Raw genomic sequence first — 17,016 nt, 5'->3', positions numbered from 1 at the left:
CGTTATATAATCATCCCATTAGAACTTAAAAGTAATTTACTTCGGAGGCACCAGAGGAGGGGTTGCTGGGGGAACGGCGTAGTTTGCAGGCCAAATTTGACTTGTTGACCACCAGAAAGGCGGAGACACAGTGGAGGAGGGCGCAGGGCGCGGTATACAAGTATGGGGAGAAGGCGAGCAGGATGTTGGAGCATCAGCTCCGCAGGCGAGATGCGGCTAGGGAAATTGGTGGAGTGACGGATAGGGGTGGGAATGTAGTGCAGAAGGGGGCAGGACTTCTACGAGGAACTGTACCGGTCGGAACCTCCGATGGGGAGAGGGGGGATGGAGAGCTTCATGAACAGGCTATGTTTCCCAAGGGTTCAAGAGGAGCTGGTAGAGGGGCTGGGGGCACCGATAGAGTTGGAGGAGCTAGTCAGGGGGATTGGACAAATGCAGTCAGGTAAGACGCCGGGGCCGGACGGGTTCCCGGTGGAATTTTATAAAAAGTATGCGGATCTGGTGGGCCCCCTGTTGGTGCGAGCCTTCAATGAGGCATGGGAGGGGGGGGGCTTTGCCCCCAACGATGTCGCGGGCACTGATCTCTCTGATCCTGAAGCGGGATAAGGACCCCTTGCAGTGTGGATCATACAGGCCTATCTCGCTCCTCAATGTTGACGCTAAGTTGCTGGCGAAGATCCTGGCCACCAGGATAGAGGACTGTGTGCCAGGGTGATACACGAGGATCAGACAGGATTTGTCAAGGGACGGCAGCTCAACACGAATGTGCGAAGACTGCTAAATGTTATTATGATGCCGGCAATGGAGGGGGAGGCGGAGATAGTGGTGGCGCTGAATGCGGAGAAAGCGTTTGATAGAGTTGAGTGGGGGTACCTGTGGGAGGTGCTGGAGCGGTTCGGATTTGGGGAGGGATTCATCAAATGGGGGAGGCTGCTCTACGTGGCTCCGATGGCAAGTGTAGTTACCAATGGAAGGAGATCGGAGTACTTTAGGCTCTACCGTGGGACCAGGCAGGGGTGCGGTTGAACCTTTGGCTATGGCGTTGAGGGAGTCAGGGAGATGGAGGGGTCTGGTGCAGGGTGGGGAGGAACATCGTGTATCGCTGTATGCGGACGACCTGCTGTTGTATGTGGCGGATCCAGAAGGGGGAATGCCGGGGGTGATGGAGCTGTTAGCGGAATTTGGGGGCTTCTCGGGCTAGAAGTTAAATTTAGGCAAGAGCGAGGTATTTGTAGTACATCCGGGTGATCAGGAGGAGGGAATTGGGAGACTCCCATTTAAGAGGGCAGTGAAGAGTTTCAGCTACCTGGGGGTGCTGGTGGCCAGGAGTTGGGGGACTCTCCATAAGCTTAATTTTACCAGGCTGGTGGAGCAGATGGAGGAGGAATTTAAAAGGTGGGACATGGTGCCGCTATCGTTGGCGGGTAGAGTGCAGTCCGTCAAAATGACGGTTCTCCCGAGGTGCTTGTTCCTTTTTCAGTGTTTGCCCATCTTTACCCCTAGGGCAGGGGTGGGCAAACTTTTCCGTGCAAGGGCCGCATTCAGAAATTCACAATTCACAAAGGGCCGCATAGTATATTAAGTAAAATAATTACGTCACCCGGTTATGATTCTGGGCGCCTCATATAGAACATAGAACAGTACAGCACAGAACAGGCCCTTCGGCCCTCGACGTTGTGCCAAGCAATGATCACCCTACTCAAGTCAACGTATCCACCCTATACCAGTAAGTAACCCAACAGCCCCCCCCACCCATTAACCTTTAAAAAAAAAATTTTAAAAAAAAAAAAAAAAATTTCTTTTAAAAAAAAAAAAATTTTTTTTTTTTTTTAATGACTTGGTGGGCCGCAGAAATACCTTTGGGGGGGCCGTAGTTTGCCCACCCCTGCCCTAGGGCCTTTTTAGAAGGGTGACTAGCAGCATCATGAGCTTTGTTTGGGCGCATGGGACCCAGAGGGTGAAGAGGGTCTTCTTGGAGCAGGGTAGAGCATGGGGGGGGGGGGGGGGGGGGGGGGGGGGGGGGGGGGGGGGGGGGGGGGGGGGGGGGGCTGGCGTTACCCAATCTCTCGGGGTATTATTGGGCGGCCAATGTGTCGATGGTGCGCAAGTGGGTAATGGAGGGGGAGGGGGCAGCATGGAAACGGATGGAGAGGGCGTCCTGTGGAGGTACAAGCCTGGGGGCCCTGGTAACGGCGCCGTGGCCGCTCCCTCCTACGAGGTTTACCACGAGATGGTGGTGGCGGCTGCCCTCAAGATTTGGGGGCAGTGGAGGCGACATAGGGGAGAAGTGGGGGGCTCGATGGAGGCTCCGTTAAGGGGGAACCATAGGTTCGTCCCAGGGAACATTGATGGGGGATTTCAGGGTTGGCACAGAGCGGGCATCAGACAGCTGAGGGACCTGTTTATTGATGGGAGGTTTGCGAGCCTGGGGGAGTTGGAGGAGAAATTTGGGCTCCCCCGGGAAACATGTTCAGGTATCTGCAGGTAAAGGCATTTGCTAGACGGCAGGTGGAGGGATTCCCTTCGCTTCCCGCGAGGGGGGTGAGTGACAGGGTGCTTTCGGGGGTCTGGGTCGGAGAGGGGAAGATATCTGATATCTACACGGTTATGCAGGAGGCGGAGCAGGCGTCAGTAGAGGAGCTGAAAGCTAAGTGGGAGGGGGAACTGGGGGAACAGATCGAAGACGGGACATGGGCTGATGCCCTGGAGAGGGTTAATTCTTCCTCCTCGTGTGCGCGGCTTAGCCTCATCCAATTCAAGGTGCTGCACCGGGCCCACATGACTGGGACGAGGATGAGTAGGTTCTTTGGGGGTGAAGACAGGTGTGTCAGGTGCTCGGGGAGTCCAGCGAACCATGCCCATATGTTCTGGGCATGCCCGGCATTGGAGGAGTTCTGGAAGGGGGTGGCGAGGACGGTGTCGAGGGTGGTGGGATCCAGGGTCATGCCAGGATGGGGACTCGCGATTTTTGGGGTTGAGGTGGAGCCGGGAGTGCAGGAGGCGAAAGAGGCCGGTGTGCTGGCCTTTGCATCCCTAGTAGCCCGGCGAAGGATCTTGCTACAATGGAAGGATGCGAGGCCCCCAAGCGTGGAGACCTGGATCAATGACATGGCGGGTTTCATTAAGCTAGAGAAGGTCAAATTTGCCCCGAGAGGGTCGGTACAAGGGTTCTTTAGGCGGTGGCAACCTTTCCTCGACTTTCTGGCTCAACGATAGGGTACGGGGGGGGGGGGGGACGACGACTATGTTTGTTTATTTAATTTTTTTTGAAGTTCTTTTGTTGTTCATTGGGGTTGGGGGTGTGGGGGTATGTGATACATGCGTCGATACAGCCTGGGGGGTGTTACAGTTATTATGGGTTATTTTGTTGCATTTCATTGTTTGTCGTTATGTTTTATATTTTCTGTAAAAAATTCCAATAAAAATTATTTTTAAAAAAAAGTAATTTACTTCAGCAACTTCAAAGATCTTCACGACAGCTTCAGAAATCTCTGGGCCAATGCCATCACCTGGGATTAATGTTACTGTCCGAGCCTGAACAGAAATAGAAATATACAAGTCAACAGAAACTCAAAATGTAAAATCTGAAGTTACATTTATTGCACTGCTTTGCGTAATGATTCAGCCGTATCAGCTGGTGGTTCAAATATTTATTGTTGGTAATTGCAAACAGGAGTGTTTCTAACTGCATGGAACACAAGGATGGTATAGAGAAACAAGTTACAAATAGTCTTGCAAGCAGACTTTGTGTCAATAAATTTTTGGCAATGTTTCAAAGTGCAAGTAGTGTAGATACCTGTTGAAACCCATTTATAGAAATACATGAAGGACATTACAGGCATTTAGTAACAGCACAGCTTTATTTTTTTTGTTAAAATACATCCAATAGTGATCAGGTTTGTTCACAGTCCTTCAATATGTGAAGTGAGTTTTTAGGCCTGTCCGCATCCATTTTTATAACTATTTAACTTTATTACCCAGTCATTCAGTCACTCGCTGATTCCAAGATACTTGTAACGACCTTGAGATCTGTACAGTCTACCAAACACTGCAATTGTTTTCTGATTCGCCACGGATATATCAGTCATTCAATATTTTTATGTTCCTTAAAATGATGTGGACAAATCACAATCAAAATCGAAAACCTGCATTATCTGAACACATCGGCCATTACCAAAAGCCATTTGTCCTTCAAACGTCACCTTCAGACCAGCAAGAGAATCTTATTCCCAGAGCAATTTACAGTGCCCGATTAATGTAATTGACAAGTGCCGCCCACAGCCACCAATACACACACGCACACACAGTGCTTGTAGCATGACAGGTCCACAAGACAAGACTCATCCCTCTACAGCAGGTAGCCTGTTTATTCAGGTAGCCATACAGTAGAAACGCCAACGCTTCAGACAACAGATTAAGTAGCACAGCAGGATTAGTGATGACACTGCAGTGCAGCAACCATTAGAAGCGAACAGAATCAGTGCTCAATAACATTCAGTCCTATGTTGCAGACACAGTTCTGGCTTCTCTGCCACACCTGACACACTCTAGGTATATAACACCAGTGCAAAATCCTCTCAAAATACACATGAACGTTTACAATTTAAAAAAAAAGGTTTCCTAATTGCCCCACACATTTATCACCCAGTTACTAAATATATTTTGGCAGAATCATGAATAGATTCTCAACACAGCAGAAAAGCAGTGACCGATTAATCAAAATGCAGTTTAAAACTGCATCAAATTCCCCATTTGCTCGTCAGTGCACTCACTGAACTTGTACCTGTGCTGAACTTTTCCATTAACACGGCATACGAGTACCTTTTAGAAATGGGCGTGTATATAAATATCTGTAGTGAGTGTACCTTTAAGAAATGGGTGTTTATTACTGCAGTGATGTCAGAGAGTGGGTGGAGCTGGGCTGCCTGTCAGCTTTTTACTTTCGTTTTAGGCTGTTTGCTGCAGGGTGTGTTTTAGTTTTGTTTTCAGTGTGGGAGCTGAAGTCAGACAAAGCAGCTGTACTGCTGTTCTCTCTGCAATGAAAAGACTATCTCTTGATCATTTGGTGAATTCAGAATTCTAAATGTTTTCAGTAGTGACTTTAACCTGATGTGCTTCTGTTAAAGGTTATGTTTTTCTGTAAGTCTTATGGATGTTAAAAGGAAATCTTAAAGGATTACATAGTGTTGCATTCTTTGGGGGTTGTATTTGAATTAATGGTTGCTAAGATGTTCACTGTTGTTTTAAAAAGGTTAACTGGAGTTCATAGAATAAATATTGTTTTGCTTTAAAAAATACTTTTCCATTTCTGCTGCGCCACACCTGTAGAGTGGGCCGTGTGCTCCCCATACCACAATCTAGTAAAAGTTGTGGGTCAGGTGCACTTCATGATACACTTTGGGGTTCTCTGAACCCTGGCCCATAACAAACACCATACCCCTGTTGGAGTCGAATGGTGAAAAATAGACAGCCTGCAGCTGTCGTCACACCAAAGCTTGATCTAGTGGTAGTGAGAAAGTCAGCAGCCTCACTCATCAAGGACTACGTCAGATCCAAATTCAAATTTAGCTGGCAGCAATCTCACTGCTCAAGTTGCCTCATCTGTCCTTTGTTGCCGAGTCAAAACACGAGAACCACACACAGCAACACTGGGGGAGTTCCTTCACTATATTTCAGCAGGTCACAGTGATTACGGGCAACTGTGCCTGCGATGCCCACATACTAATAATGAATTTAAAAAGACCCAAAAGTCGCCACAGTGCTCAAGAACATTGGCCGCCCCCTTTTTTAGAGAGCACTGACTGATTTAACCCAAGGGTCATCACAGCTCAGGAAAGGGGCAAGGTTGAACAGACAGGACCTTCACGAATAGCCTCATCTGGTACAGGAATTGAAACCACGCTGTGGACATTGCTCTTTATCACAGACAGCCGTCCAGCCAATTGAGCTAACCGACCGACCCCTGTGCAGGCAGAACATGCTGGCACACCGCCTTGAAACACTTGCCAAGATTTTTTCAAATAATATAGTCTGGTCTGTGAAGCAGGAAGCATCTGGACTATATTGGCATGGTAGCTGAGGGTCAGGCTAGTGAAATATGCTCCTGGGTAGATCATCATTTAATTGAGGCATTCAACAGGGCATTAGATAACTATTTGAATAAAATAAATCATGTGCAGGTGTACGGGAAAGGTGGGACATGGTGCCAAGTCAATGCTCGTTTGGAGAGCCAGTACAGACACGATGGGCCAAATGGCCTCCTTCTGCACCGTAACAAGGGCATTTCAGAGCTCGAGACCACAGAGCAGCCCGAGGAGCAGTGGATGTGTGTACTTGTGTGTGAAGAGGTTACCCTGAGCTGGCATACTAACATCAGACAGGCGCCTGGAGACAGGGCCGGGACTCTTCACTGCTCCCAACACACGACAAACCTGAGGGAACAGAAAGGGAGAAAGGTCAGCACATCTTCCCGTGCTCCACCAATGTCCTCCCTCACCACCCCCCTCCCTCACCCATCAATCAAACACCCCTCTTCCCCCCCAGCCTCACTCACCCATCAAACACTCCCTAGCCTCCCCCTCACCCATCAAACACCCCCTTTTCCCCCACTCACCCATCAAACACCCCCTTTTCTCCCCATCAAACACCCCCTTTCCCCCCACCCTCACCCATCAAACACCCCCTTTCCCCCCACCCTCACCCATCAAATACCCCCCTTCCCCACCCTCACCCATCAAACACCCCCCTTCTCCCACCCTCACCCATCAAACATCCCCCTTTCCCCCACCCTCACCCATCAAACACCCCCCTTTCCCCCACCCTCACCCATCAAACACCCCCCTTCCCCCACCCGTCAAACACCCCCCTTCCCCCACCCGTCAAACAACCCCCTTCCCCCACCCTCACCCAACCCCCTTCCCCCACCCTCACCCAACCCCTTCCCCCACCCTCACCCATCCCCCTTCCCCCACCCATCAAACACCCCACTTCCCCACCCATCAAACACCCCACTTCCCCACCCATCAAACACCCCACTTCCCCCACCCATCAAACACCCCACTTCCCCCACCCATCAAACACCCCCCTTCCCCCACCCATCAAACACCCCCCTTCCCCCACCCATCAAACACCCCCCTTCCCCCACCCATCAAACACCCCCTTCCCCACCCATCAAACACCCCCCTTCCCCCACCCATCAAACACCCCCCTTCCCCCACCCATCAAACACCCCCCTTCCCCCACCCATCAAACACCCCCCTTCCCCCACCCATCAAACACCCCCCTTCCCCACCCATCAAACACCCCCCTTCCCCACCCATCAAACACCCCCCTTCCCCACCCATCAAACACCCCCCTTCCCCCACCCATCAAACACCCCCCTTCCCCCACCCATCAAACACCCCCCTTCCCCCACCCATCAAACACCCCCCTTCCCCACCCATCAAACACCCCCTTCCCCCACCCATCAAATACCCCCTTCCCCCACCCATCAAACACCCCCTTCCCCCACCCATCATACACCCCCCTTCCCCCACCCATCATACACCCCCCCTTCCCCCACCCATCATACACCCCCCTTCCCCCACCCATCAAACACCCCCCTTCTCCCACCCATCAAACACCCCCCCTCCCCCACCCATCAAACACCCCCCTTCCCCCACCCATCAAACACCCCCCTTCCCCCACCCATCAAACACCCCCCTTCCCCCACCCATCAAACACCCCCCTTCCCCCACCCATCAAACACCCCCCTTCCCCCACCATCAAACAACCCCCCTTCCCCCACCCATCAAACAACCCCCTCCCCCCACCCATCAAACAACCCCCTCCCCCCACCCATCCCCTTCCCTTCCCCCACCCATCAAACAACCCCCTTCCCCCACCCTCACCCATCCCCCACCCATCAAACATCCCCCTTCCCCCCCCCCACCCCCCCACCCATCAAACACACCCCTTTCCCCCGATGCCCCAAACACCCCCCTCCCACACACACCCCGGCCCGGGGCTCGCTGCCAATCCGCTCCCATCTCCCTCAGCCCCTTCCGTCCGCCCGGGTCCATGTGGAGCCGGCGGCTCCCGGCCTCCCTCGCCCACCGCGGAGCTGAAGCCCGAGGCCCCCCAGGCCTGGGCCGCTGCCGGCCTCCCCTCTCTCACTACCCCCGGTTCTCCTCACCGCTCTCCTCCACAAACCCGCTGCCATCTTCCCGCTGCAGGACCTTGACCCGCAGCTCCACGCCCTCCTCCGGTTACCATAGAACCCGCCTTCTCACCAATCAAAGCCACCCGTCAGCCCAGGGACCGCCCACTCTAATACCATTGGTCCAGATCCCTGCCAATCACAGATTCCTCAGGAATGTCCCGCCCCCTGAATGCCTACAGGCCCCGGCTCATGTCAATCATCCCGACGGACATCAGCAAACACTAACACCCAAGCCCCGCCCCTGTCACTGAAACATTGACCCCGCCCCCTGTCACTCAGAGATTGACCCCATCCCCTGTCACTCAGAAATTGACCCCGCCCCCTGTCACTCAGAAATTGACCCCACCCCCTGTCACTCAGAAATTGACCCCACCCCCTGTCACTCAGACACTGACCCCATCCCCTGTTACTCAGACATTGAGCCCTCCCCTGTCACTCAGAGACATTGACCCCTCCCCCTGTCACTCAGAGATATTGACCCCTCCCCCTGTCACTCAGAGACAGTGACCCCGCCCCCTGTCACTTAGAGACATTGACCCCGCCCCCTGTCGCTCAGACATTGACCCAACCCCCTGTCACTCAGACATTGAGCCCTCCCCCGTCACTCAGAGACATTGCCCCCCTGTCACTCAGAGACATTGACCCTGCCTCCTGTCACTCAGATACATTGACTCCGCCCCCTGTCACTCAGAGCCATTGACCCCGCCCCCTGTCACTCAGAGACATTGACCCCGCCCCATCACTCAGAGACATTGACCCCGCCCCCTGTCACTCAGACATTGAACCCTCCCCTGTCACTCAGAGACATTGACCCCTCCCCCTGTCACTCAGAGACATTGCCCCCTGTCACTCAGAGACATTGACCCCGCCTCCTGTCACTCAGAGACATTGAGCCCGCCCCCTGTCAGTCAGAGTCACCTGACCCCCATCCCCACTGGGTGGCACAGTAGCACAGCGGTTAGCACTGTTGCTTCACAGCACCAGGGACCCAGGTTCGATTCCCCGCTGGGTCACTGTCTGTGTGGAGTCTGCACATTCTCCCCGTGTCTGCGTGGGTTTCCTCCGGGTGCTCCGGTTTCCTCCCACAAGTCCCGAAATCCGTGCTTGTTATGTGGATTGGACATTCTGAATTCTTCCTCAGTGTACCCGAACAGGCGCCGGAATGTGGTGACTAGGAGATTTTCACAGTAACTTAATTTTCAGTGTCAATGTAAGCCTACTTGTGACAATAAAGATTATTATACTTTATACTGTCACTGACATGGGCCCTGCCCCTGCCACTCAGAGACACCTGACCCCACCCACTGTCACTGAGATGTGGAGATGCCGGCGTTGGACTGGGGTGAGCACAGTAAGAAGTCTTACAACACCAGGTTAAAGTCCAACATGTTTGTTTCAAACACTAGCTTTCAGAGCACTGCTCCTTCCTCAGGTGAATGAAGAGGTATGTTCCAGAAACATATATGCAGACAAATTCAAAGATGCCAGACAATGCTTAGAATGCGAGCATTTGCAGATAATTAAATCATTACAGATCCAGAGGTAGGGGTAACCCCAGGTTAAAGCGGTGTGAATTGTCTCAAGCCAGGACAGTTGGTACGATTTCGTAAACCCAGGCCAGATGGTGGGAGATGAATGTAATGCGACATGAATCCTCGGTCCCGGTTGAGGCCGCACTCATGCGTGCGGAACTTAGCTATAAGTTTCTGCTCGGTGATTCTGCGTTGTCGCGCGTCCTGAAGGCCGCCTTGGAGAACGCTTACCCGGAGATCAGAGGCTGAATGCCCTTGACTGCTGAAATGTTCCCTGACTGGAAGGGAACATTCCTGCCTGGCGATTGTCGTGCAATGTCCGTTCATCCGTTGTCGCAGCGTCTGCATGGTCTCGCCAATGTACCATACTTCGGGACATCCTTTCCTGCAGCGTATGAGGGAGACAACGTTGGCCGAGTTGCACGAGTATGTCCCACGTACCTGGTGGGTGGTGTTCTCATGTGTAATGGTGGTATCCATGTCGATGATCTGGCACGTGGGCACTCTGTCCTTCTGAATAGTTTGATACCCTCGGATATTTAACTCCAAGTCGTGACCATCCTTTAATCATGTTTTAGTAATGGCCACTAAACCATAGTCATTCATGATGATTTGCGCCATCAACATTTCAAGTGCTCAGCCACATACATCTTAAAAGTTGTGAGGTTTCCCGCTGTTATGTGCCAAGGTTTAGAGAACCCAAAGTGTATCATGGAGTTCACCTGACCCACAACTTTCAATAGATTGTGGTTATGGGGAGCACACAGGCCTGCTCTGCAGGTGTGATGCAACAGAAATCTACAGTACTTTTAAATTAAAACAATGTTTGTAAATGAAGCCAGTTAACAAGCCAGTTTATAAACCCACAGTAAACATCTTAACAACTATCAATACCAATAAATTCCCCAAAGAATACAGTACTCCCTAAGTAACTCAATCTTTCAAAAAGAACCCTCTTTACAGAAAGACATCGGGCGGGATTCTCCGAGCCCCTGCTGGTCATTCAGCGGGGGCGGGAATCGCGCTGCTCCATTCGGGGGGCCATTGGCAGCAGGCCCCCCCCCCCCCCCCGGCGATTCTCCAGCCCGCGATGGGCCGCGTGGCCGCCCGTTTTCAGTGGGTCCTGCCGGCGTAAAATACACAGGGTCCGTACTGGCGGGACATGGCTCTGCGGGCAGCCCCCGGAGTCCATGGGGGATGGGGGGGGGGGGGGGGGGCTCGGTGGGATCTGGCCCCAGGGAGGCCCCTACGGTGGTCTGGCCCGTGATCGGGGCCCACCGATCCGCGGGTGGGCCTGTGTCGTGGGGGCACTCTTTCCCTCCGCGCTGGCCGGTGTAATGGTCCGCCATGGCCGGCGCAGGGAAGAACACCCCTGCGCATGCGCTGGGATGATGTCAGCACACGCTGACGCTCCCGCGTATGCGCCAACTCACACCGACCGGCGGAGGCCCTTCGGCGCTGGCAAGCGCGGCACCAACCCCACCGGCGCCGGCCTGGCACCTGAAAGTGCGGGGGATTCCTCACCTTCCGGGCAGCCCGACGCCTGAGTTGTTCATGCCACTCCTCAGCGCCGGTACTGCCCGCCCCGCAGGTTTAACTTCACTACTGAGAACAGTTACCACTTCGAAATCACCAACTAAACATTCATAAGCTTGCAGAGATTCACACACATCCTGCTGTGGCTCCAAACCTAAAACAAAATTAAAACATACCCTGTAGCTGCAAGCCGAAAGTAAAAGTAAAAGCAGACAGACAGCCCAGCTCCACCCACACTCTGCCATCACTGATAAACACCCATTTCTTAAAGCTACATCCACTACAGCTATTTTATAAAGTGCCATTTCTTAAAGGTACTCTCATATGACACCCGCCTCTACGACCCTGTCAGGCAGTGCATTCTAGATTCTCATCACCCTTTGGGTGAAAAAGGTTTTCTTTCTCTAACTCTCTTTGATTTATTATTGTCACATGTATTGGTATATAGTGAAAAGTATTATTTCTTGCATGCTGTACAAAAATGCATACCGTACATTGGGAAGGAAAGAGACTGCAGAATATGTTACAGTTATAGCAGGGTGTCGAGAAAAGATCAACTTAATACGAGGTAGGTCCATTCAAAAGTCTGATGGCAGTAGGGAAGAAGCTGTTCTCGAGTCGGTTGGTACGTGACCTCAAACTTTGGTATCTTTTTCCTGATGGGAGGAGGTGGAAGAGAGTATGTCCAGGGTGCGAGGGGTCCTTAATTATGCTGGCTGCCTTTCTGAGGCAGCGGGAATTATAGATAGAGTCAATGGCTGGGAGGTTGGTTTGCGTGATGGACTGGGCTACATTCACGGCCTTTTGTAGTTTCCTGCGGTCTTGGGCAGAGCAGGCTCCATACTAACTGCGATACAACCAGAAAGAATGCTTTCTATGGTGCATCTGTAGAAGTTGGTGAGGGTCGTAGCTGACATGCCAAATTTCTTTAGTCGTCTGAGAAAGTAGAGTCGTTAGTGGGCTTTCTTAACTATAGTGTCGGCATGGGGGGGGGGGCCAGGACAAGTTGTTGGTGATCTGGACACCTAAAAACTTGAAGCTCTCGACCCTTTCTACTTTGTTCCCATTGATGTCGACAGGGGCATGTTCTCCACTACGCTTCCTGAGTTGATGAAAATTTCCTTTGTTTGTTGACATTGAGGGAGAGATTATTGTTGTCACACCAGTTCACCAGATTCTCTATCTCTATTTCCTCCCACAGTCCAAAGACGTGCAGGCTAGGTGGATTGGCCATGCTAAATTGCCCTTAATGTCCAAAAAAGGTTAGGAGGGGTGATTGGGTTACGGGGATAGGGTGGAAGTAAGGGCTTAAGGAGGTCAGTGCAGACTTGATAGGCCGAATGGCCTCCTTCTGCACTCCTTCTGTTGTATATTCCAAAGGCCATGATCTGCTCATCTAACCAGCCCTTCTGTAGCTTCCTGCTTCCCAAGACCTTCGTCCTCACTATTAACCATCTGCCAATCTTGGTGTCATTCGTAAACTTACTTATCACTCTCCCCCCACATATTCTAATCTATATACAAAGGGACAGAGAAAGGTTTAATGAGTGGGTTAAACTGTGACTGGTGGAGCTCGATGTGGGGTAGTGTGAAGTCATCCATTTTGTTTTCAAGACAACAAAACCAGAATATATTTAGAATGAGAGGAGCGAATGGGACTTGGCTGTTCAATCAGACAGGTTATTTAAAAGTAATAGACAAAGAGTAAACAGGAAGGTTAATTAAATGTCAGCCTTTATCTCAATGAAATGAAAATCGCTTATTGTCACGAGTAGGCTTCAATTAAGTTACTGTGAAAAGCCCCTAGTCGCCACATTCTGGCACCTGTCCGGGGAGGCTGGTACGGGAATCGAACCGTGCTGCTGGCCTGCTTTAAAAGCCAGCGATTTAGCCGGGTGAACTAAACCAGCCCCTAGCAAGCAAGCCAGGAGAGGAAGTGGCGTGTCAGTTTGTACAGAACCTTTGTTTAAAATAAGATTCGGGTTGAGAAGCCAGTTTGCAAAGAATCAATACTTTGAAAGGTCTGTAATGTTCTTTTGACTATATTGAAACACCTCAAAGTGCAACATGATCGATGCAGAAAACCTGAATATTATTGCACTTTGTGTGACGGCCATTTTGAAATGTTTGTAATGTTCTTTCAGATATTTTACGAATTAAGTATATTTTTGCAAAGCAAAAAATGCTTTGAGACATTCTGAACTTCAGGAAACAATCTAACCATACTCTGACGGTGGTTAAAAACAGGGTTGAAGAAGCATTTCACAAGTTTTAGATGAAGCTCTTTACCCAAAGCGAAGGGTTAGGTTGTCTATTCTCTCTTAAGAGCTGCGCCCTTGTTCGTCTTTTGTCAAATACTCACAAAAACATCTTAAACTTCAAACACACCCAGACATGAAGCTCCACTGCTCTCAAAGACTGTATTTTGCAGGCGTGCACTTTCAATAGCTAAAAACAGTTTGTCATTTACTTCACACACCGCCTCCCCCCTTCCCCACAGAACAGAACGTGTGTGAACCAGTGTGCACGTGCAGATGGGTACCGGCAGCCATCTTGTGCGGCCATTTTGCGATGGCAGGAAACACAGTGCAGTCCAAAATGGATCTTGTATTTCAAAATAAATCACAAGAGGCAGACATGCTACAAATCATTGTTTATTTTATCACAACAGGTATAAACGTGAATGATTCATTCCAGCTAAATTAATTGCCAAACCTCAAAATATCGGGGGAAAAAGAGCATTCTTCGGACTAAATGGCTTGGAATAAAAAGTGAAGTTACAGTGAAAGGGTCTAGATAGTGTGAATCTCAAACACACAATCCTGTCTGCAGCAAGTGAGGTAGACAAACAGATTTAATTCCGTGCAGGTTGGACGTATTTCCTGGTTCACATGGTGCTGCTATTTTGATGTCTTTTTGGCAAGCATATATCCCACCCATAAGTAATCAACCATAGTCCACAAAGGACCATAGGCATTCCTCTGCATTAGAGAGGGACAAAAGGGTTACAGGTAGCTTGAGATGCACCACTCCGCAAGTATAGGGCATGGTGAGGAGACAGGCCCCTGTGAACTACCACACCTAAAGATTTCTACAGAAAACGACCCACATCCCCTTCTTTGGTTTCGATAGGGATTCCTTCATTTAAAAAAATAAATCCGGTTTCGTTGAGAAGACGACAGTATTATCAGTTAGAACCATAGAATCGTAGAATTTTGTTTCAGTATTCCTTGAGTTTCTGTAAGTAACTGCGCCTATTGTCTGTGGTGCCCAGTTACTTTACATTGCTGATGTTCCTTTCTGTGTTTGCTATGATATCAGCAGCCTTATTGTTGAGCTCCCTGCATTCTTTCAAAATATCTGTGTGACAAAAATAAGGAAAGGTCCAGTCAGAATCAGTCCACAAAATATTTGATCTTTTAAGAAGGATACTGTGCTGAACGACATTTAAAATGGAATCAGATGCTCCAACACCAAATTGCACAGGAGCAAAAACAGTAACCCTTACTATAAAACTGCTCCACGGCTTTGTCAGACTGAGTTTTCGACGTTGGTTTGAGCTTCCAGTAACTGTCCTCAACCCACTTCATAGGACCGGGTCGTCCACCAATAGGGCCCCTGCTGCACATGTCTGAAAATAAAAAACAAACCTTAATTTAAATAGCGCCCCTCACAAATTCCTCGGCTGGGATTCTCCCGCAATTGGCGGGACGGCCCGACGCCGGCGGCAAGAGCAGCGCGAACCTCTCTGGCGTCGGGCCGGCCGGAAGTTGAGGAATCCTCCGCACTTCCAGGGGCTAGGCCGACGGCGTGCCAACCGGCGCCGAAGGGCCGCCGTGGGCTGGCGCGAGTTGGCGCATGCGCAGAACTGTCGGCGTATTTCCATCGCGTGCGCAGGGGGTTTCTTCTCCACGCCGGCCATGGCTGAGCCTTACAGAGGCCGGCACGGAGGGAAAGAATGCCCCCATGGCACAGGCCCGCCCGCAGATCGGTGGGACCCGGTAACCCCACCCCCGAGGACTCCGCTAGCTGCCCTCCAAGCCAGGTCCTGTCGGGATGGACCATGTCTATTTCACGCCGGCGGGACTAGCCGAAAATGGGTGGCCGCTCGGCCCATCGGGGCCCGGAGAGTTGCCGGGGGGGGGGGGGGCTGCCAACGGCCCCCAACTGGCATGGCGTGATTCCCGCCCCCGCCCGAAAGCCGGCAGCGGAGAATTCGGCAGCCAGCGTCGGAGCGGCACTCACGCTGACCCCCCCCCCCCCCCTCCCAGCGATTCTCCGACCCGTTGGAGAATCCCGCCCCTCATGTCCCAAACAAGTCCACACCGTGTGGGGTCCAGAGGAAGTTCACAAGAATGATCCCTGGAATTAAGAACTTGGATGAGGAACGGTTGAGGACTCTGGGTCTGTATTCGTTGGAGTTTAGAAGGATGAGGGGGGACCTTATTGAAACTTACAGGATACTGCGAGGCCTGGATAGAGTGGACGTGGAGAGGATGTTTCCACTTGTAGGAAAAACTAGAACCAGAGGACACCATCTCAGACTGAAGGGACAATCCTTTAAAACAGAGATGAGGAGGAATTTCTTCAGCCAGAGGGTGGTGAATCTGTGGAACTCTTTGCCGCAGAAGGCTGTGGAGGCCAAATCACTGAGTGTCGTTAAGACAGAGCTAGGTAGGTTCTTGATTAATAAGGGGATCAGGGGTTATGGGGAAAAGGCAGGAGAATGGGGATGAGAAAAATATCAGCCATGGTTGGTTGATTGGCGGAGCAGATTCGATGGGCCGAATAGCCTAATTCTGCTCCTGTGTCTTTTGTGTGATAGAACATAGGATTTATAGTGCAGAATTTACAGTGCAGAAGGAGGCCATTTGACCCATCGAGCCTGCACCGGCCCTTGGAAAGAGCACCCTACTTAAGCCCACACCTCAACCCTATCCCCGTAACCCAGTAACCCCACTTAAAATTTTGGACACTAAGGGGCAATTTATCATGGCCAATCCACCTAACCTGCACATCTTTAGACCGCGTGAGGAAACCGGAGCACCCGGAGGAAACCTATGCAAACATGGGGAGAACGTGCAAACTCCACACAGACAGTGACCCGAGGCCGGAATTGAACCCGGGTCCTTGGAGATGTGAGGCAGCAGTGCTAACCACAGTCCCACCCCACGGAAACACAGCAGTCAATGTGCGCACTGTAAACTACCACAAACAGCCAGTTGCGATAATGACCAGTTTTAGCGATGCTGGTTGAGGGATTAATATTGGCCCTGGGACCAGGTAAATCGATCCTGCTCTTCCTTAGATGGCGACGTGAGATTTTTAACACCGCTTGCGTGGGCAGATGGGGCTCGAGGGCACCCAACACTGCGCTGAAGCGTCAGCCTGGATCTGATGATTGAAACACTTGCCGATGTTGTGACTCAGAAATGAGGGCGCTGCCACTCACTGAGCCACAGCGAGTCATGCTAATTATTTTGGTGTATTATATCATTTTATGTGGTTAATCCTATGGAATTGCTCAAATATTCACCCCCCCCCCCCCCCCCCCCCCCCCACCCACCCCACCACCGGCGGCACACAGTAGCAGCAGAGTGTACCATCTACAAGACCCACTGCAACAACTCTCCTAAAGAACCTTCGTAATCCGTCCAAACCTGCAGCCTTTATCGCCTAGAGGGACAAGGGCAACACCACCGCTTGCAAGTTCCGTCCAAGCGACACACCAACATGTATTAGCCCTAT

General features: G+C 51.3%; 2 protein-coding genes across 3 annotated transcripts in view; both read right to left on the bottom strand.

The window, feature by feature from the left end:
* idh3a (isocitrate dehydrogenase (NAD(+)) 3 catalytic subunit alpha) overlaps positions 1 to 8,302 on the bottom strand; it is a 30,949-nt gene extending 22,647 nt beyond the window's left edge. Inside the window, exons 1-3 of one of the 2 annotated variants that reach the window (XM_038784286.1) lie at positions 8,174 to 8,302; positions 6,372 to 6,431; positions 3,451 to 3,534 (exon numbers count right to left, since the gene is read on the bottom strand). In XM_038784286.1, coding sequence (XP_038640214.1) covers positions 3,451 to 3,534; positions 6,372 to 6,431; positions 8,174 to 8,200 — 171 coding nt within the window. In that variant the 5' untranslated portion in view covers positions 8,201 to 8,302. Of the gene's footprint in view, positions 1 to 3,450; positions 3,535 to 4,301; positions 4,335 to 6,371; positions 6,432 to 8,173 lie in introns of those variants that run through there. The other variant, XM_038784287.1, reaches the window with a different exon arrangement.
* A 5,604-nt stretch (positions 8,303 to 13,906) lies between these two features.
* lrrc61 (leucine rich repeat containing 61) overlaps positions 13,907 to 17,016 on the bottom strand; it is a 34,353-nt gene continuing 31,243 nt past the window's right edge. Inside the window, exons 8-9 of the mRNA XM_038784433.1 lie at positions 14,777 to 14,899; positions 13,907 to 14,628 (exon numbers count right to left, since the gene is read on the bottom strand). Of these exons, the coding sequence (XP_038640361.1) occupies positions 14,543 to 14,628; positions 14,777 to 14,899 (209 nt within the window). The 3' untranslated portion in view covers positions 13,907 to 14,542. The remainder of the gene's footprint in view (positions 14,629 to 14,776; positions 14,900 to 17,016) is intronic.

This window comes from Scyliorhinus canicula, chromosome 24, assembly GCF_902713615.1.
Source record: "Scyliorhinus canicula chromosome 24, sScyCan1.1, whole genome shotgun sequence".
In the NCBI taxonomy this organism is placed as follows: domain Eukaryota; kingdom Metazoa; phylum Chordata; class Chondrichthyes; order Carcharhiniformes; family Scyliorhinidae; genus Scyliorhinus; species Scyliorhinus canicula.
This window is presented reverse-complemented; position numbering and strand designations above follow the sequence as displayed.